We start from the raw sequence: 19337 nt of genomic DNA on the forward strand, positions 1-19337 counted from the left end.
TGGTGTGTGTGTGGGGGGGGGGGGGGGGAAGGGTTAAAAAACACACACACACACACACGTTTAGCAGGGAGGGGAAGCTGGCCCTATTTTCTTTTGGGAGAGCTGGTTCTTTCCCCTCCCTTAAGAGGCTGTATTTCCTTCCTCTTAATTTTCTCCTCTTCCCTCATCAATACTGTGATCAGCATCACCTTGCTTGCCTCTTGCTGTCATGCCGACCTTTGTGAAATCAGTTGCTTGAACATATCCCGGTCTCCTAGGCTTTTCCCCGCGAATGCGCAGTAAGCCAAGAACTAGCAGACATTCTGAATTTCACATTTTTTCTATTATTTTTTTATGACAAATGGTTAATTTCACATTGTCTCGACAAATTTTTGATCATTAATATAAATACACAATTCACTCCCTCTGCTTGACTATTTCAACACATTTAGGCCCGGAATCTCCCTTATGTTAGGACCATTTTTTGCATAGCTAACTACTTGGGGTTCCTCTGGTGGTGCAGAGGTGTCTTATATGTGACTCCTTATTTCTAAGTCTGGTATAGGGAATGTAGCTCAGTCTTTCTTCTTCCTGATCCGTAGATGCTGTAGTGCCGTTAGCAGATGACATAATTTAGAGCAGCCAAAAGGGTGCTGTAAATTATGCCATAAGGCAGGCCTGATGAATAGATAGGATTGGGGAAATGCAAAGGTAACTTAAAGCCATATGTTCACACACCTTTCCCACTGAGTTGTACTGTGCACGCCTCAGTTGCATCCCAGGATCAGGGCCTTTGATTGAGTGAATGTTGTGTGTTAGGAGATGTTTCTCTTAATTAACCTTAGTGTTAGCAATGTTCTATACTCCACTGTAGATTAATGTGCCCCTTCAGAAGAGTCACCATTAATTCAAAATGCACTGTGTCGTGTTTTGTGCCTTAACTGCTTTTTGAGGGAGTTGGGGCAATGTAAACTTTTGTTTAATTCAAGACTGATAAACTGAAATGGATTACAAATGTGAATGTGCAGATTTGTGGAGACAGAAGATTTATTGCAAAGAATCTGTTTTGCAACAGGAATAGGGCAGTATTCCAGTGAATAGTCTGAAGGGGGAAAAGCAGCTGCAACAATGACATAGGAAGTGGACTTTGTGAAGCATGTTATTTACTTACCTGCAGAGCAAGCAGGCTCTCCTGTTGTTATGGAGGTGGTTCTGTATCTTTGGATGGCTGTTTCAAATTGTATTTGCAAATCAGCAATTTTACACATTAATTATTTTGTCCAGCATGGACTAAAGAGAGTAATTTTATTTCAATTTGCTTATCTTTCATTCAGTTGTATAACATTAAACTTGGGTTGGTTGTTGTTCGTTTGTACAACTTGAAAGCAGTATTGTAAGATTCAAGGTGAACCTTGCAATCTGCCTTGGCTCTCTTTTCCCCCCTTGTCTATTTCCTGGTTTTATATTCAGCACCCATTTCTTAGCCTTAGTAACACGTCTGGAGTACTATTAAAAACTTGCATAAGGAATATTTGTCCAGTGAAACTCCTGGGAAAAATGAGAATTTTACTTATAAATAGAGACGACAAAATGTAGAAATGAATTGAAGGGGTGGAGGATGTAATATTTTAGCATAAATTGGGATTCTTCTTTAACTTGGTTAAAAGCTAAAACACCTAGTGTGTGGGTGTGTTGGATTGGTGAAGGCAGAAAGGTCTTAGTTATAAATAATGTTTTCAGTTGGTGGAGAAAATACACTGGAACCAAGCCTCAAACTCCTTTGGGCTTAGCTTCCTCTGGCCTCTTTAAAAGGTGTGACAGATATTACTGTATCTGGATCTCTTCTGCAAATTTTCTTTCTATCACAATAAGAAGTAAAATGTTCAGTATTTATTCTCATTTTATGGGCGTTACTTGCTATCACTCCTATCCTTCACTTAGCCTCTAAATAAAAGTGTGAACATTTTTACTGCAGAAGGATCAGGATGTTTTCAGCTTTGCATTGTTCTTGAATCTCAGCCTTTAGGCTCTCTCAATCTTAGACACACCCTGTGGCATGTCTAAGGTCTTGGGTACAGAGCCTTTACAACCCACTATTTCTTCTCCAACTTCTCCTTCAGTCAGTCAGTGCAGGTGGGCCTGTGTGAAAGCTTAAGATCTCCCATGTGGTGATTAACGACTAGAGAACCAAATGCTGTTGTGACCATTTTGTGGCGAGATGCCTCATGCAAACCTTTTCAAAGGTGTGTAACCCTTTGCGATGATGGGTAGAGTGGCTTCCTGGATCAGAGAAATAGGTGGTAGAACATGGAGCTCCTTTACTCTGTCCTATGGCAAGGGTTCTCAAATTTTTCATAGCATCTTTAGGGTTATCATCCGTCCGTATTTCCCTGGACATATCCAGCTTTTGCGTCTCTAAATAGCTGTCTGGGAGGAATTGGTAACAAAGTTAAAATGTCCAGGGTTTTTTTCTTCCTCGCCTCCCTCCCTCCCTTCCATGCAGAGTGTGGCTGCTGATTGGGCGGCTGGGCCGATTGAGCCGCTCCCATTGGCCTCCAGCAGCCAGAGCCCTCTCCTGCTTCCCCCTCCTTCTGTCTGCAGCCCTATGTAGCACACAAACCGACCGACCAGGCAGCGTGTTTTGCCTACACGTGGAGCCAGAATGGTAAGGAGAGTCCGGGGGGGCAGTCAGGGAGCAGGGGAGTGTTGGATGGGCCCCTGGCCTCCACCTGCCCCCCTCGCGCGTCTCCCCTTCCCCCATGGGTCCCTCCCTGCCTGCCTGCCTGCCTGCCTGCCTCTCCCTTGCCTGCTTGTACTGCCAGAGCCAGCAGCAACTGCTGTCTGCTGCCCCCGGGTCCTAGCGTCCCCCATCCACTAATGGGAAGACAGGCTGCCCTTACCCTGCCCTTGTACCCTAGCCCTGAACCTCTCCAACGCCCCAAACCCCTCATCCTCCCGCACCCTAATCCTCTGCCCCAGCCCTGAGCCCTCTCCTGCATCATGAACCCCTCATCCCCAGCCAGAGCCCTCATCCCCCCCGCACCCTAATCGTCTGCTCCATTCCTGAGCCTCCTCCTGCATCATGAACCCCTCATCCCCAGCCAGAGCCCTCATCCCCCCCGCACCCTAATCGTCAGCCCTTACCCTGCCCTTGTACCCTAGCCCTGAACCTCTCCAACGCCCCAAACCCCTCATCCTCCCGCACCCTAATCCTCTGCCCCAGCCCTGAGCCCTCTCCTGCATCATGAACCCCTCATCCCCAGCCAGAGCCCTCATCCCCCCCGCACCCTAATCGTCTGCTCCATTCCTGAGCCGCCTCCTGCATCATGAACCCCTCATCCTCAGACCCACAAGCCTCACCCCTGCATCACCTCCTATCCCCAAACTCCCTGCCAAACCTCCCTTCCCAAACACCCCCTCCTGCCCTCAAACTTCCTCCCAAAGCCTGCACCCCCTCCCTTTGCACCGCCTCCCACCCCCAAACTCCATCCCAGAGCCTGCACCCCTCACTCTCTCCTGCACACCCACCCCCTGCCCCAGCCCGGAGCCTGCACCTAGCACCCAAACTCTATCCCAGAATCTGCATCCTGCACCCCTCCTGCACCCTAATCCCCAGCCCAGGACCTGCACCCCAGACCACCTCCCCCCACCCAACCCCCCTCCCAGAGCCTTAGGCAGGTGGAGTGGGTGGGTTCTGGGCACCACCAAAATTTCTACAACCCTGCCACCCATGCGAGTGGATAAGGGTCGGGGCAGTCAGGGGACAGGTAGGGTCCTAGGGGGGCAGTTAGGGTGGGGGGTTCTCAGCAGGGGGCAGTCAGGGGAAAAGAAGCAGGAGGGGTTGGTGTTCTGAGGGGGGCAGTCAGGGAGTGGGAAGTGGGAGGGAGTGGATGGGGGTTGGGTGGGGGTGGGGCTAGGGCGGGGCTTCCCCTCTCCCCCCCAGTGTCCTCTTTTTTGATTGTGGAAATATGGTAACCCTAAGCATCTTAATAGAGGGAACGTCATGAACCACCTCTTATTCACAATTGTATAATGCCCCTGTGACTACTACAGCAGTTGCTCACAGGTAAAAGTAGTATTAGGAGTGTACTGAGTCTAGTTTTAGCTCTCTAATGCAGTGCAGTAGCTGATAGGAGGAGGAGGAGAGCCAGCTAGCCTCATATGAGCAGCGCGCTCTCTACAGACCATAGTTTGGGAACTATTATATTGAGAACATCGCTGGGATTCTCTGCCGCTACCCTGAGACCCCTGCCCTTCAATTTCATTGTTCTGTGATTCTTGCTAGAGTCACTTTTTAAGCCCTGTTTAGAGGTCAAGCAGCAGCATGGGTGTGTTCCTTTCTAGTGTGGAATCCCACAGGAGCATTTTTAAACCAGATCTGAAAAATGTAGTAGCTTCGTGATCCTGTGTCAGATTTCAACACCTGGTGGGAAGATTAAAGGTGTGTGGAATGGGTCTCCCTTGAGTGATTATGAGAAGATAGAAATATCTATTCATGTTTGCTCACCAGCTTGGATAACAATATTACTAACTTAACAAGCTTTTGAACTCTTCAATTTTTAAATCTCAGAAGATGTGAGACGTGAAAAGCAACAGAGAGGAGGGTGTTTCTTAACTAGCAGATTGTAAAGGGGCTAGATTTCAAAGTTTTCACCCAAGTGGTTGATTTACGGTACTGAAAATCCTCTAGGGCCCTGTCAGCAGAAAACCCTGCCTCACAGCATTAGTTAAGCATTCAAATGGAAGTAATTATGTTTTCATGGTTTCTAAATTAGCTCAGCAAAATTATCTGGAACTGTCCCAAGGGAAATGCATTTTATTATGTCAACACATTTTTTACATATTCGGACAAAATTTGTTTAGACATCCCTCCCCACCTCTCTCATTTCAAACAGGTTTCCATTGCATTTCTTACTGGAAGTATTTCTCTCAACAGTGTATCATTTTTCAAGTGTTTACATTTACTTTTAGATGTAGGTTATTAATTAAAATCTTAATACCTGAAATCTGTAAACTGCTAAAACATCAGATTTAATTATATTAAAATTTTTTAATGTGAGCAGAGTCTCTAACGTTTGTATTCTTGTGAGTACAGTTTGTCTTGCCGTTTATGGCCTTTTAGCTATGGGATGTTTGTTTTTCTAGAGAACAACCCTGTTTCTATGTATATTCTGACCTTAACCAGTTTTATTTCCAGTACATCTGGAGCTGATCAAGTGTTCTTTTACAAATGTAGAATAAAAGAACAAATAGACCCCATCTTCCAACCAAACAAACCTCATGGATTTATTCATGGATTTATTGGGTTTACTTTAACTTTAAACTTTAAATATTTTAAAAAATCATTAACCTGTTCAGTCTCATACAAACTGGTCACAACATTTCCAGGATAAAGTTATTTTAGAGACAAAAAGTCTCTCCCTTGCACCCATCCCCAACCTTTCTCTAAATTCCAGTTTTAACTAGAATTCTCCCTTCACTTAGTTTATTTAACAATTAGTGTAAAAATGGTGCTGGAGCTGCAAATATTAGATCAGAATAGCCACCTTCAGGATTTCAGGTAATGGACCGGAGAGAAAATAGCATGAAAAGCAAAGTTAATTCCATTCCCAAGCTGAAGCACTGGATGGTTTTTATATTGTCATCTGTCATGACTGTAACCCCTTCTGTATACAGTCCTTTAACTTAGTTCTCAGCATCAAGTATTGGAATTGACCTGTGCATGAGTTCAAGCTTTGGGCAATTAAGCTAGCAAGAATCCATTTTTGTATGTGTGTAGCTTGACAGAAAAGTTTCTCATGTTGAATGCTCTGGTGAAGTGGTAAGGCCAATTAGATCTTTGCCAGTCACGGAATCTGCGCTCAGAAATTTCTTTTTAGCCCTTGTTAATTATGCAAAGCAGAGCCTAAGGGGGAAAATAAGGTCAGTGAAAGGAAGACTTGTTGCTTTAAGCAAATTTGTGTGTGTTAATATATACTACATACATATAAATGTTTATATATGATATTTTCATAAAGGAAAAACAAAACAAACAAATAAAAACAGTTATTGTTCCTTAAGGGGAATCCTCCTTTAACATACCTTAACCCCACACATTACATTCCCCACCTTTTCTCCTGTACACTAAGTTCCATACACCTCAAACATTTACTGTAACACACCTCATTATTCACCATCACACTACGACATGTGAAGTCTTAACTCTGAGCTTAGCAGTACATGGGTAGTAAGCATTTGCATACTGGGGAATGATGTGATGTGTATGTTGTATGTGATTTTTTTCCCAGGGGGATGATACTATGATGTCAGAGATAAGGGTTCATATTAAAGTGCTAGTCTCAGGTAGCTTGGTATTTTCTCTTTTAATGGTTTTATAGTAAGTTCCAATTTACAAGTCCTGCAGGGTAACAAGATATCAGACTTCTAACATGGGACACTTTTTTAATAAAAAAATTGCTGTCACTAGTCTAGGACTGCAGAATAACACAGTTAGCTTGATTTTGACTAATTGTGGTTTAGCCTAGGCAAGATCCTACACTACAACTCAGCCAGCTAAATTGAGCTACAGGGCACTACCCTGCATCTACACTAGGAAGAAGTTCAGGGTTGTGCTTAGACTGTGTTATGGTTACCCTGGAGATTTCTCTTGAGTAGGGTTTAAAGGTACTAGCTAATGTGTTCAAATTAACATGTCCTAGAAATTCAAATGTAGACAAGACGGTTCGGACTTTAGCACATTCTAAATGGGCTGAGTTAAAGCCTAGGGGCGAGTCAGGAGGACCAGCTTAAGTTGTGTTTCAGTTTGCACCGCCTTGTCTATGCTATTAGTGTTATTGTAGACGTGTCGGTCCCATGATATTAGAGAGACAAGGTGGGTGAAATAATACCTTTTATGGGACCAACTTCTGTTGGTGAGAAAGGTAAACTTGAAAGGTTATACTGAGCTCTTCAGGTCTGGGAAAAGTACTTAGAGAGTCACAGCTAAATACAAGGTGGAACAGATTGTTTTGCATAACTTGTTGACACATATTTCAAGGGACCGCCGTTCACTGGAGGTTGTTTAATTTTGCCGATGGGAGAGCTCTCGGGAGAACTGATAAGGTACTTTTCAGAATTGTTTTACTGTTAGTGATAACTACATTATGAGACATCAAATGAATCCTACATCTTTTTAATAAATTCATTATTGAAAGAGGAGAAACTGTTGGAGAAGTATTGTTGAGCCAGTATGGGGTTTTGGTAACATGTAATGGGGAGAGTGAAGAATTAACTGGAAAGGAAATATACAAATTTCAGACTCTATTAGTGATGAGCATCACAGTAATGAAAATGACAGGGAAAGATCTTCCCGCTTCTCCCCCCAGCCCCCGCATACTTTTCCACCCACTTTTTTGTAATTAAGGTATGTATCCTTGTTATCTAAATGAGATTATCTGGTGGCATTTTATCCATGATTATGGGAGATTTCCACATAGGTATATCACATCAGCCAAACAGGAGAGGAAAGGTCTCTAAAACAATATTGAATGTGTGTCCACCTTGCCTCTGTGATGCCCCTTTGTGTCCCAGCAGGGCATGAGCTGCTCAGCTGCAGGTTTTCGCTGGTAGGTCGCTGTTCTTGTGAGGGCTGAGGGGGCGGTACTCTGGCTCTCTGACTAAGGCACACTTCAGTCCTACTCCTTCCTGGGTACTATGGTCCAAAAGAAATCAGGAATCGAAAACTATAACCCAAAACAGGGTTGTCTGATGAAACTTCAGTAAGATCCCACCCTTCTATTCGGGGCTTGTCTTCAAACAGTCCGTGCATCAGCTGATCCCTCAAGGTCTCATCATCTGCAAGGGCCCATCCAGCTGGCAAGCTACCTCAGTCTCTGAGCTGTACCCAGATTTCTCTCGTGTCAGGAGAAGCGGCACTCAGTTCTCCCTCCTAGACAGTCCTGACCTGGGCTAGATCTCCTCCTTTTAACTCCTTTCCCCATTCCTGGCCCTTGCTGCAGGTATAGTGGGGCGAGGCCAGTTTGGGGCCACAGGTTGTCATTAACCCTTTTGTTGGCAGCATGGACCCTATATGTCTCATTGCAGAATACCTTTTTTTTTTTTTTTTTTTTTTTAAACCAGTGAATAACTTTCTTCAGTCTCCACTGTCTTCTGCCATTTCAGACTCTCTCTTGAACCATGCTCTGAAGATACAAGAAAGGAACTTGGGTTGGAAACTGCATCTATGCCAAGAACATGTGTGTTTGAAAACTTAGTCTTTTAAATTACAGAGAGGTAGAAACAGAGGAGTATTCACACACTCCAGCCCCAGTGTATGCAGTAATTAGCTCATCGTGCATACAAATGCCTATGTATGCACACAGCTTGCTTATATTACATATGCAAAGCTATGTTAAAAGAATGTTAAGATACAAAGTCAAGCAATAAAAAGGCATGGCTATACTAACTTTTCCAGGGGTGCACAGAATGCATGGCATGTGTCTTAATGAGCCACTATTCAATATTTTATTTTTTCCTCATTGTTCGATGTGTGGCCCCAGGCCTTATTATTGAACACTATTCAAACCCTGCTCTAAAGACAGAATTATTAACTTTGTCATGGGCTTTTCTGACACTCATCATTGTGGCATCTGTTTGCTTCATAAAGATTAATGATTTTATTTTCACAACACCCCTGTGAGATCGGAGGTGGTAGTTTTCCATATTTATAGATGGGGAACTGAGACACAGGGAGATTAAGATCAAAAGTGTCCACTAATTTTGGACAACCAGTTTGAGACTCCTAGGATCTGAGTTTTCAGAGTTCTTAGCATTGTACAGCACTTTATTCCTATGTTCAAAGTAGAGCTCCCAGTGACTTCAGTTGCAGCTATGAGTGCTTATCCTCTGGGTCTCAAGTCAGGCATCTAGTTAATGAGGAACGCAACTAGTGGCCACCTGTGAATGGTTTGGTTTAAGTGCCATGCCTAGCATCACATGGGATTCCGTGGCAGAGGCAGGGATAGAATGCAACTCTCCAGTGCAGCATTCAGCTGTCATAACTGGGAGACTGCACTTTCTTCTCTTGTGCAATTCCCTTCCTTCTTCACTACACACCTTCCAACTTCTGTAACAAATGAAGCAAGGGTCCTACATACAGTGGACTCATTCATTACACAACTCTGATTATCCACAGATCACAGCCTATCCTGTGCACTGAATGAGACAGTTCTGTGAAAAATGTAGTATGTAATAAAAGATTGTCGTAATGCATATGTACAAGGGCGCAGAATTAAGGCTGCACAGCCAACGTTAAAGTTTTCTGGTTGCAAAGATAAGAGTTTTCTGTTACAAAAGTAATATTCTTTATCTCAGTGACAGTCCTGTTCTGTCTTTGCATGGCAGTGGACACAGTTTTATATAGTATTATGACCTAAAAAGAGCATGAGTAAAATGTTTTATATTGGACTTCATGGTCATATTTGTGACGGGTTAGATCACAGAAACCCCCTTGGGAGCTGCCACCCGATGTGCAAAGACTACCCCTGCTTCTGTTTTCCCTGCCAGCTCAGGACTCCAGCACCCTGTCTTGCTGAGCCAGACACTCCCGTCTGGCTCCAGACACAGACCCAGGGTCTGAATCACTTGTCCCAAAGCTGCAAGTTTACCTGAAAACAGCTCGCAGTAGCGTGCTTGTCTTTAGCACTCAGATGCCCAACTCCCAGTGGGGTCTAAACCCAGATAAATCCGTTTTGCCCTGCATAAAGTTTATGCAGGGCAAACTCATAAATTGTTCGCCCTCTATAACACTGATAGAGAGATATGCACAGCTGTTTGCTCCCCCAGGTATTAATACATACTCTGAGTAAATTACTAAATAGAAAGTGATTTTATTAAATACAGACAGTAGGATTTAAGTGGTTCAAAGTAGTAACAGACAGAACAAAGTAAGTCACAAGCAAAATAAAATAAAATGTGCAAATCTATGCCTAATCAAACTGAATACAGATAATCTCACCCTCAGAGATGCTTCAGTAAGTTTTTCTCAGACTGGACACCTTCCAGGCCTGGGCACAATTCTTTCCCCTGGTGCAGCTCTTGTTGCAGCTCAGGTGATAGCTAGGGGATTCTTCATGATGGCTCCTCTCCCTCTCTGTTCTCTTCCCCCCTTTATATATCTTTTGCATAAGGCGGGAACTCTTTGTCTCTCTGGGTTTCCACCCCCCCTCACTGGAAAAGCACCAGGTTAAAGATGGATTCCAGTTCAGGTGACATGATCACATGTCACTGCAAGACTTCATTACTCACTTGCCAGCACACACATATACAGGAAGACTCACAGGTAAATACAGCCATCTGCAGACAATGGGAGTCATCAAGATTCCAAACCATCATTAATGGCCCACACTTTACACAATTACAATAGGCCCTCAGAGTTACATTTTATATTTCTAGTTTTAGATACAAGAGTGGTACATTTATACAAATCAGATGATCATACTCAGTAGATTATAAGCTTTGTAATGATACCTTACAAGAGACCTTTTGCATGAGGCATATCCCAGTTACTTACATTCACTTATTACCGTATTTTCTCTAAAACTATTTCAGTTACATTATATTGACTTATTATCCAGTTTTTATAAAACCATATAGACTGCACAACGTCACAATATTATCCTAAAACTTTTCAAAGTCCTGATAAAACTGCTTGGATACAGGGAGCTCTCAAACGTGACTGATATTAAAGGATTGAGGCAGGGATAGGGAGACACAAGCTTCCTGAAATTTCTTCTTGGCATTTTGAACTTCCAACTTTATTCATATTCGAGAAAGATTATTTCTCTCTTCCCTTTCCAGTGTTAAAGTCAGGCACTTATAATGTTATGAAATGAAAACACTACGAGAACCCTGGAGTTTGTGTATTGATACAGACACAGCGGTGAAATGGGGACAGATATATGATGGAATTAAGCAACAGGCCAGAACGTTTATTAAACTTTAGCACACGGGAGGTCAACCATACTCTCCTATACCAGGCATTTAATTGGTTCCAGTGCAGGGGTTACAGGGCTTTTTTACCATGGAACTTATAACTTGGGGTATCATAGAACCAACCATAGGGTTAGAAGGGACCACAAGGGTCATCTAGCCATCAACCCCCTGCCAAGATGCAGGATTTGTCATGTCTAAACCATACAAGACAGATGGCTATCCAGTGTCCTTTTGAAAACCTCCAGTGAAGGTGCTTCCATGGCCTCCCTAGTCAGTCTGTTCCATTGTCCTACTGTTCTTACAATTAGATTAAATCTCAGGAAAAATGTCCTAAATCTGCTATGCTGTAATTTGAACCCATTGCCTCTTGTGCTCCCTCTGTGGCAAGAGAGAACAAATTTTCTCCATCTCTTTCATGGCAGCCTTTCAGGTATTTGAAGATTATTATCATGTCCCCACCTCCCCCCTTAATCGCCTCTTTTCCAAAATAAACATACCCAGTTCATTCAGCCTTTGCTCATATGACTTGCATTCCATCTGTTTGATAATCTTTGTCACTTGCCTCTGGATCCTTTCCAGTTTCTCTACATCCTTTCTATACATTGATGACCACAACTGGACGCATTATTTCAGCTGAGGCCTAACTACCGCTGAATAGAGTGGTACTATCACATCCCGTGACTTGCATGTTATGCCTCCTTAATGCAACCTAAAATTGCATTTGCTTTTTTTGCAGCATCACATTGTTGACTCAGGTTGAGCTTGTGATCCACCACAACTCCCAGATCCTTCTCAGCAGTGCTGCTGCCAAGCCAGTTACCCCTATTCTGTATTTGTGCATTTGATTTTTCTTCCCTAAATGTAGCATAGGATGACCAGATGTCCTGATTTTATAAGAACAGTCCCGATTTTGGGGTATTTTTCTTATATAGGCTCCTATTACCCCCACCCCCTGTCCCGATTTTTCATACTTGCTGTCTGGTCACCCTAATGTAGCACCTTATATTTGTCTTTGTTGAATTTTGTTTTGTTATCTATAGCCCAGTTCTCCATTTTACCAAGATCCTTTTGAATTTTATCTCTATTGTCCAAAGTGTTTGCAACCCTCCTCCCCCAGCTTTGTGTCATTTGCCAAATGCATGCCTTTCCATGGCAAGGCAGCAGTAGATACACTAATTACACTCTGGTCAGTTTCACAGTCTGGTATTGCAAGGCTCTGGAGAAATCTCTGTTTATAGGAGCAGCCCAGGAATTCTTTGCTGCTCCTGTTGGTGGAGGGTGGAACAGGAAGTAGGAGCAGTTGTGAAGAGGTGCCTTTATTACTCCCCCACATCACACTTTCCCTATTTCCTAGCAGGAGTGAAGAATGAAACTGACAATGATAATATCAAACTGCACCTACTCTTGTCAAAGCCACTGGGGAAATGCTACTTGCCACATCACAAGAACAATTTTCTTTTATGGAATTGTACTGCAGAAGGAGTTCAGGAATATGTGGGGAGTGTGACTCCAACTGGAATTTAAATTCCTGTTAATTAAGTTTACTTGTGTGTAAGGAGATGACTGACCCACCTTAAAATGGTACTTTCGGAGTCTAATCCTATGTATATAGTGCTGAAAATAAACTTCAGTCCAATGGAAACAGACTACCATTAATTACAAGTTAAGAAACATGTTTCTGTGTTGAATCCATAAGTAGCAAATCTAGAAGAAGTCAAATATACAAATGGTATGGAACTATAGTACGTTAAGTAATAAATATTCCATTCAATCATGAAATCTTGTGGAAAGTTCAGCTTAAATGAAAAAGCAAAGTGCCATATATCTGCACTCTCCACTGTGGATTCTGTAGAAATGAGTTTTGTAAACCTTTTTTTCTTTCTTTTTGACAGGTAATATTTGAAGCCGAAGTCTCAGATGGGAGAAATGGCTACATTGCCATTGATGATATCCAGGTTCTGAGTTACCCTTGTGGTAAGTAGTGATTAAGGGCTGCATTTTTCTCTGTCTTTTCAGGATGTGCTCAATATCGGCTCAGACTGCTGAGTTTTCATTGCTTGATCATTGATGTCCTTTGTTCCTTCTGTAGAATTTCTATTACAGCTTACATTAATGAATATTGGGGTGGCACAGTAGTGATTTCACTAGGTAAAAATCTTTCTGTCTAGCAGAAATAAAGCATTGCATGAAAATAAAAGTGTAACTTCAGTGGTTGCCTTTTTAGTGATAGATGTGGACACTAAAATTGAAATTGAAATTAAAAATAAATATACTGGTTTGTGCTAATTTTAAATTGGTTAGCATATTTAAGTCTGAGGGCTGTTAGACAACTTAATAAGGATATGAAACCTGAGTGAGAACTATATATCTTCTGGTTTCCAATTATTGTAGGCTATTATGAATAGGGACAGACTGTATGCATTTAAATGTAGGTTTCACTCTCGCTCAGCTAATCCTGGAAAAAATCCTAGGCCAGTGGCGCAGTAGCTCAGGAAACATTGGACCAATGCATGTGAGAAAAAATCATGTCTATGCAGTTCTCTCATTTGTTGCTACTTTTCTTGTTAATTCTGTCCCATTCTACTCTACATTCTACTTTACCTGCTCCTGCCCAACCACAATAGCCCCTCACTCCCCTTCAAAAGTGCTTCTTTGTTGTAGTGTATCCCTGTGGCTGATAGCTTAACTACTTTCTCTACAGATATACAAGTTCCTGTAGCCAGTGCTCACTAAGAGATGCCAAATAATAAAGATGTGATTGCAAACTCAAATTCCCTTTATCCTCTTTCCTCACCTAAAAACGACTAAGACTAGGAGCATTGCCCTACTCAGCCTAAGGAGCTATCGAGTCTCTTGCCTTTTTATATTTCAGCCAGCCCAGCTATAGGGACTCGCTTAAAAACAGATGCTTAAAAAAGAGCTCTGCTGCGTAAACAGGTGGTAAAAGAAAAAGGTAGTCAAATATAGTCCTGCCAGCAGATTATCAACATGATACAGTATTTAAATAAACCCTGTCTGCTTAGTGATGCTTATCCCATTCTCTTTTCAAATTGCTTTTTTTTTTTAAAAAAAGAAAGCACGAATGAGGCTTCAGTTTAACTGGTTATGTAGGTGAAAACATGTGAGAGAGCTATATAACGTGTATCCGTCAATTGTGACCATCAGTTTTCTTAGGCTCAATATTTCAATCGGGTGGTTTTGCCATTGAGTCTGTGCAAATGTATAAACTGTGTTCATCAGCCATTGAAATGTTGCCATATTTAATGGCACAGAAAACATTTGTCTGCTGAGGAGGAAAGAACTCAAAATTACATTGCATTAGCTCTTAATACAGTATCATGAATACAACAAATTAAATCTCTCTTCGCTCCCCCATGTTTTAATTGTTGTGGGGGATTACAGTATGTCAGGTGGAATACAATGGAAATTCACTGGGAGAATTTTTGTGATGTCTTTCTCACATTTCTGCATTTATTTTAATATATGGAGATCTACCTATCTCATAGAGCTGGAAGGGACCCTGAAAGGTCATTGAGTCCAGCCCCCTGCCTTTCCTAGCAGGACCAAGTACTGATTTTGCTCCAGATCCCTAAGTGGCCCCCTCAAGGATTGAACTCTCAACCCTGGGTTTAGCAGGCCAATGCTCAAACCACTGAGCTATCCTTCCCCCCATTTTCCTTTTGCTTTGATTTGTAAATTACTTTATTATAATTCATGTACAACATACAGTAGTAGAGTCACTGGTGGAGAGGAGGAAAAAGCAAAAATGCTTTTTTCTAGAATTAAGGTGAAACAAAAATCACTTTCTTTCATATGAGATTAGTTTTAGCCAAAGGTTGTCATAATATGTATCTTTTGGGAGAAAGTAATGCATTTTTTTTTTTATTAGTGAGCACTGTTTGTAATTTTATTTTTCCACCTCCACAGATAAATCTCCACATTTCCTGAGGCTGGGGGATGTAGAGGTCAATGCAGGGCAGAATGCTACATTTCAATGCATTGCTACCGGGAGGGATGCAGTGAATAACAAGTTATGGCTGCAGGTAAGTGTAACTCATCCAAGTCTGTTTGAATAAAGAACAAATGTATTGTTGAAAATGAAATATTTTAATTCAATGTTTTTTCTTTTTAAATCTTGAGCATGTAGAATCTTTCCTATAAATCAAATTTGTGATTAATTTGATTACCCAGAAAAACTAATCAGACTGGAAAGATACAGGAACAAATTATCAAACACTCAATTTGTAAGCACTTGGAGGATAACAGAGTGATAAGTAATAGCCAACATGAATTTCTCAAGAACAAATCATGCCAAACCAACCTAATTTCCTTCTTTGACAGGATTTCTTCCCTACTGGAGAGCGGGGAAGCAGCAGATGATCTTGATTTTTAGTAAAACTTTTAAGCAAAGTAGGGAAATGTGGTGTAGAGGAAACTATTACACCTCTACCTCGATATAACGCTGTCCTCGGGAGCCAAAAAATCTTACCGCGTTATAGGTGAAACCGCGTTATATCGAACTTGCTTTGATCCACCGGAGTGCGCAGCCCCGCCCCCCTGGAGCACTGCTTTACCGCGTTATATCCGAATTCATGTTATATCGGGTAGCGTTATATCGAGGTAGAGGTGTCGTTGAAAGACCATACTCATAGCTATCAGTGGGTCACTGTCACACTGGAAGAATGGATCTAATGGGATCTCTCTGGTGTTTGCTCTGGGTCCAGCACCAGTCAATATTAATGACTTTGATAATGGAGTATAAAATCTGCAGGTGACCCCATGCTGGGAGGAGTTACAGGCACTTTGGAGACAGGATTATAATTCAAAATTAGTTTGGTAGATTGGAGAATTGGTCTGAAATCAGCAAGATGAAATTCAATAAAGACAAGTGCAAAGTACTTCACTTAGGAAGGAAAATATCAAATGGAACAATACAAACTGGGGAATAGCTGGCTAGGTGGTAGTACTGCTGAAAAGGACGTGGGGGTTACAGTGGATCACAAATTGAATGAGCCAACAATATGATGCAGTTGAGAAAAAAGCAATTATTCTGGTGTGAATTAACAGGAGTATTGTATGTCAGTCATAGGAGATAATTGTTCCATTCTACTCGACGCTGGTGAGGCCCCAGCTGGAGTATTGTGTGTGATTCTGGGTGCCACACTTGAAGTGGCCAAATTGGAGAGAGTCCAGAGGAGAGCAACAAAAATTATAAAAAGTTTGGAAACCCTGACCTATGAGGAAAGGTTTAAAAATGGGCATGTTTAATCTTGAGAAAAGAAGATCAATGGGGATAGAGGGAACCTGATAATATTCTTCAAATATGTTGAGGGCTGTTATAAAGAGGACGGTGATTTGTTGTTCTCTGTGTCCACTGATGGTAGGACAAGAAGTAATCTGCTTAATCTGCAGCAAGGATTATTTAAATTAGATGTGAGGAAACTATAACTATAAGTATAGTTGTAACTATAAGGATAGTTAAGCATTGGAATAGTTTACCAAGGGAGATGATAGACTTCCTGTCATTGGAGGTTTTTAAGAGCAGATTGGACAAACACCTGTCAGTGATGGTCTAGGTATACTTGGTCCTGCCTCAGTGCGGGGGGATAAACTAGATGACCACCTGAGGTCTTCTCCAGCCCTGTGTTTCTATTATTCTATGCTAATGACTCCAAATTTTTAAAACTTGGATTAAAAAACATAAAAAGGTGCACTAGACAAATGGTTACTATGTAAGGTAACTATTAATGCATTCTCTCTAAATGTAAATGTTTCTTTATCAAAACATGTAAGCAATAAATACCTATGGTTTGAAAGAAAAAGTTTAGTATCTAGTAAAACAGATGTGCTATATTTAGTACATGCTTAACAGAGAGCTGTCATAACTATGATGGATGATCCTATGATAGAGAGAAATTACAAATTAATCCCTCGGGATGTGTGTTAAAAAGAGGACATTTTTAAACTGACACTATAAAATTGCCATGCCTTTGAATGATAGGAGAAAGATTTGTATAAATATACAAGTATATGTTCTAAAGTAAACAATGTCTAAAATCAGAATATTGTTTGCCCCTCACAAAGCTATGAGAATTTTTTACTCATAGCTTAGAAAAAGGCAAGTTGTTAGGAAAGATCACAGGGGCATAGACGGCTTCTTCAAGAATGGTTTCTCATTGCTTGATGTAGATGAAAGTTGAAGAACTAATAAAAACTTACCCCATTATTTCGTGTGTAAAAATGTGCGTAGTAACAGCGAGTTTGCAGTATGCACAATCTTGAATTATTTTGAAAAATTGAAAATTGCTTCTTTAAGCAAAACCTTTTGATATTTAAAAAATCTGAACTTCAAAAATACAATTTTAAAATCTAGAAAGTACCAAATGTAAAGTTGTATACTTTATAGTAAGTCGGACACTGCCAAAATGAATCCATTTTTTTCCCAATCAGGGTCTGACTTCTAACCCAATTGAGAAAGGAGGTGACCATCTTTGGGAGTGTATATATAGCCATGAGATACATCTGAAGTCCAAAATAAAGACACAAGAAATTTTTCTTTTGGGTAGAATGTGAGACTGACTTCTAGATAAATAGGACACAGAAAATATTCCAAGAAAAGATAATCACAATGTGCTACAGTGTGAAAAATGAACACAGAACCAAAGGTGATTGCATTGCATTTCACATTAGTAAGTCAGTGTAGTAAATAGATATCATATCACCAGGAATTATTTGTTTTGCAAGTCTTTCTGCTAAGTACAAACCATTATTTCAATTGAACAAATGTAAAATGTACTCATTGAGAAAGAGCAGTTCAATTTCTCAGCATTGTGTGTTTTATGTGCCCAATTTAGCAAAGTTAAATTACATTAACCTGGATTATTTTATGAGAGATAAGGTTATAACAATGAGAGTATAAAGAAACAATGTAAAGTACCACTTTCAACACAGATAATTGCTCAACAAAGCCTGACAGTGAGAGCCAACTGGAATTTTTTCATACCACTCTGTCCTCCAAGTAAGATAACTTTGACTGATTATCCCTTATAACTTTTCTTTTCCCTGCAAGAAAGCCAGTTAGCAGCCAAAACTGCTTGGAAAACATTTGTTTTCTCTCTTCACACAGTTAATAGATTTTACTGGATAGATCACAGAAGTGGATACTTTCTTATCTTGTAAAATGCTAAGAATATCCTTTCATTTGTTGGCTGAGATCTTGGGACTAGAAGGATCTTTTGCCCTTCAAATAACTTTCTTTGCTAATGTTTATAAAGGTTCTTTGCAACCTTGCTATAAAAATAGCTGTTTGATAGAAGTCACCTGAATTCTTCAAATGCAGATCTCTACTCATATTTTACTTCTCTCTCTCTCTCGCCCTTTAAACTCTACTAGTTCTGTCACCATTTCCTCATTGCCCCATATGTTCCTTTCTCATCATTCAAGTCTTTGCTCTGTTTTCCCAGCATAGCCATGCTTGTCATTAATTTTACCTGTCAGAATACTTTCTTCAGTGTTTGGAGAACATTGCTGGTTATCAATCCTGCTGTGCACAGTTTTGAGCAAACATCAAATTGACTTGTTTTCCTTGAAACTGATGTAAAGGTGGGTTATGGACCACATGGGGTATACAAGTGTGTGACTTGGAAAAGGCCCATGTAGACCCTTTGTTCAAACTAGCAAACTCACTTTCTAAAGTTTCAATATGAAGAAGAAAACCACCAACAGATCAAATCAAATGCCTAAATAATTGTTTTTGAGGGCTTGGAGCTGAAGTATTCCAGGAATGCATCTTCTCTCATCGTAGCAAGTGAAGAGAGATGCTTTAGTAGCATGCTATGTTAATAAATAAATAAATAAAAGAACCTTTTTTGTCGTCATAGTTGAATGTGAAAAGATCTTCCCTTTTGAAAACTTCGAATAAGGCATTCTACATGAGATGTAATGATATGAAATGACATTTGGGAAGACTGGGGCTGTTCATGCCAGAAATGCTCTCTGACACAAGATCCTGTTTGGTTACATTGAAGCTATAGAGTAGTTTTGCAGCCATGGGGTTATTTAAATAAAGTAATGGCTGTCTCTGTCTCTTCCAGTTCTTTGAGTATTTCTAAGTGAAGGATTAAAATAAAGAACTTTAAAAAGAAACTACAGAACCCCCTCTGCCCTTTCACTCTTTCCCATCTCCTTCAGTAAAATTAGGCAAATCATTTTTATTTATTTATTTTGTGGGATGGAGCTAGTGGTACTATCAGCAACAGTAGCACAAACAGCAATGATGTATTTTAGAAAGGCTTATTTTTCTAACTTCAGAAATCAGAGGTGTTAGAAATTGTGTATTATGTGTATGCCACTGTATGATATTTTTTCTTGCATATATGTGTGTGTGT

General features: G+C 40.9%; 1 protein-coding gene across 7 annotated transcripts in view; it reads left to right on the plus strand.

The window, feature by feature from the left end:
- Nucleotides 1–19337, plus strand: part of PTPRK (protein tyrosine phosphatase receptor type K) — a 581323-nt gene that overhangs the window by 279502 nt on the left and 282484 nt on the right. For all 7 annotated transcript variants that reach the window (XM_054021706.1, XM_054021708.1, XM_054021709.1 and 4 more), the window contains exons 4-5: nucleotides 12843–12924; nucleotides 14878–14993. In XM_054021706.1, the coding sequence (XP_053877681.1) occupies nucleotides 12843–12924; nucleotides 14878–14993 (198 nt within the window). The remainder of the gene's footprint in view (nucleotides 1–12842; nucleotides 12925–14877; nucleotides 14994–19337) is intronic.

This window comes from Malaclemys terrapin, chromosome 3 (assembly GCF_027887155.1).
Source record: "Malaclemys terrapin pileata isolate rMalTer1 chromosome 3, rMalTer1.hap1, whole genome shotgun sequence".
Classification (NCBI taxonomy): domain Eukaryota; kingdom Metazoa; phylum Chordata; order Testudines; family Emydidae; genus Malaclemys; species Malaclemys terrapin.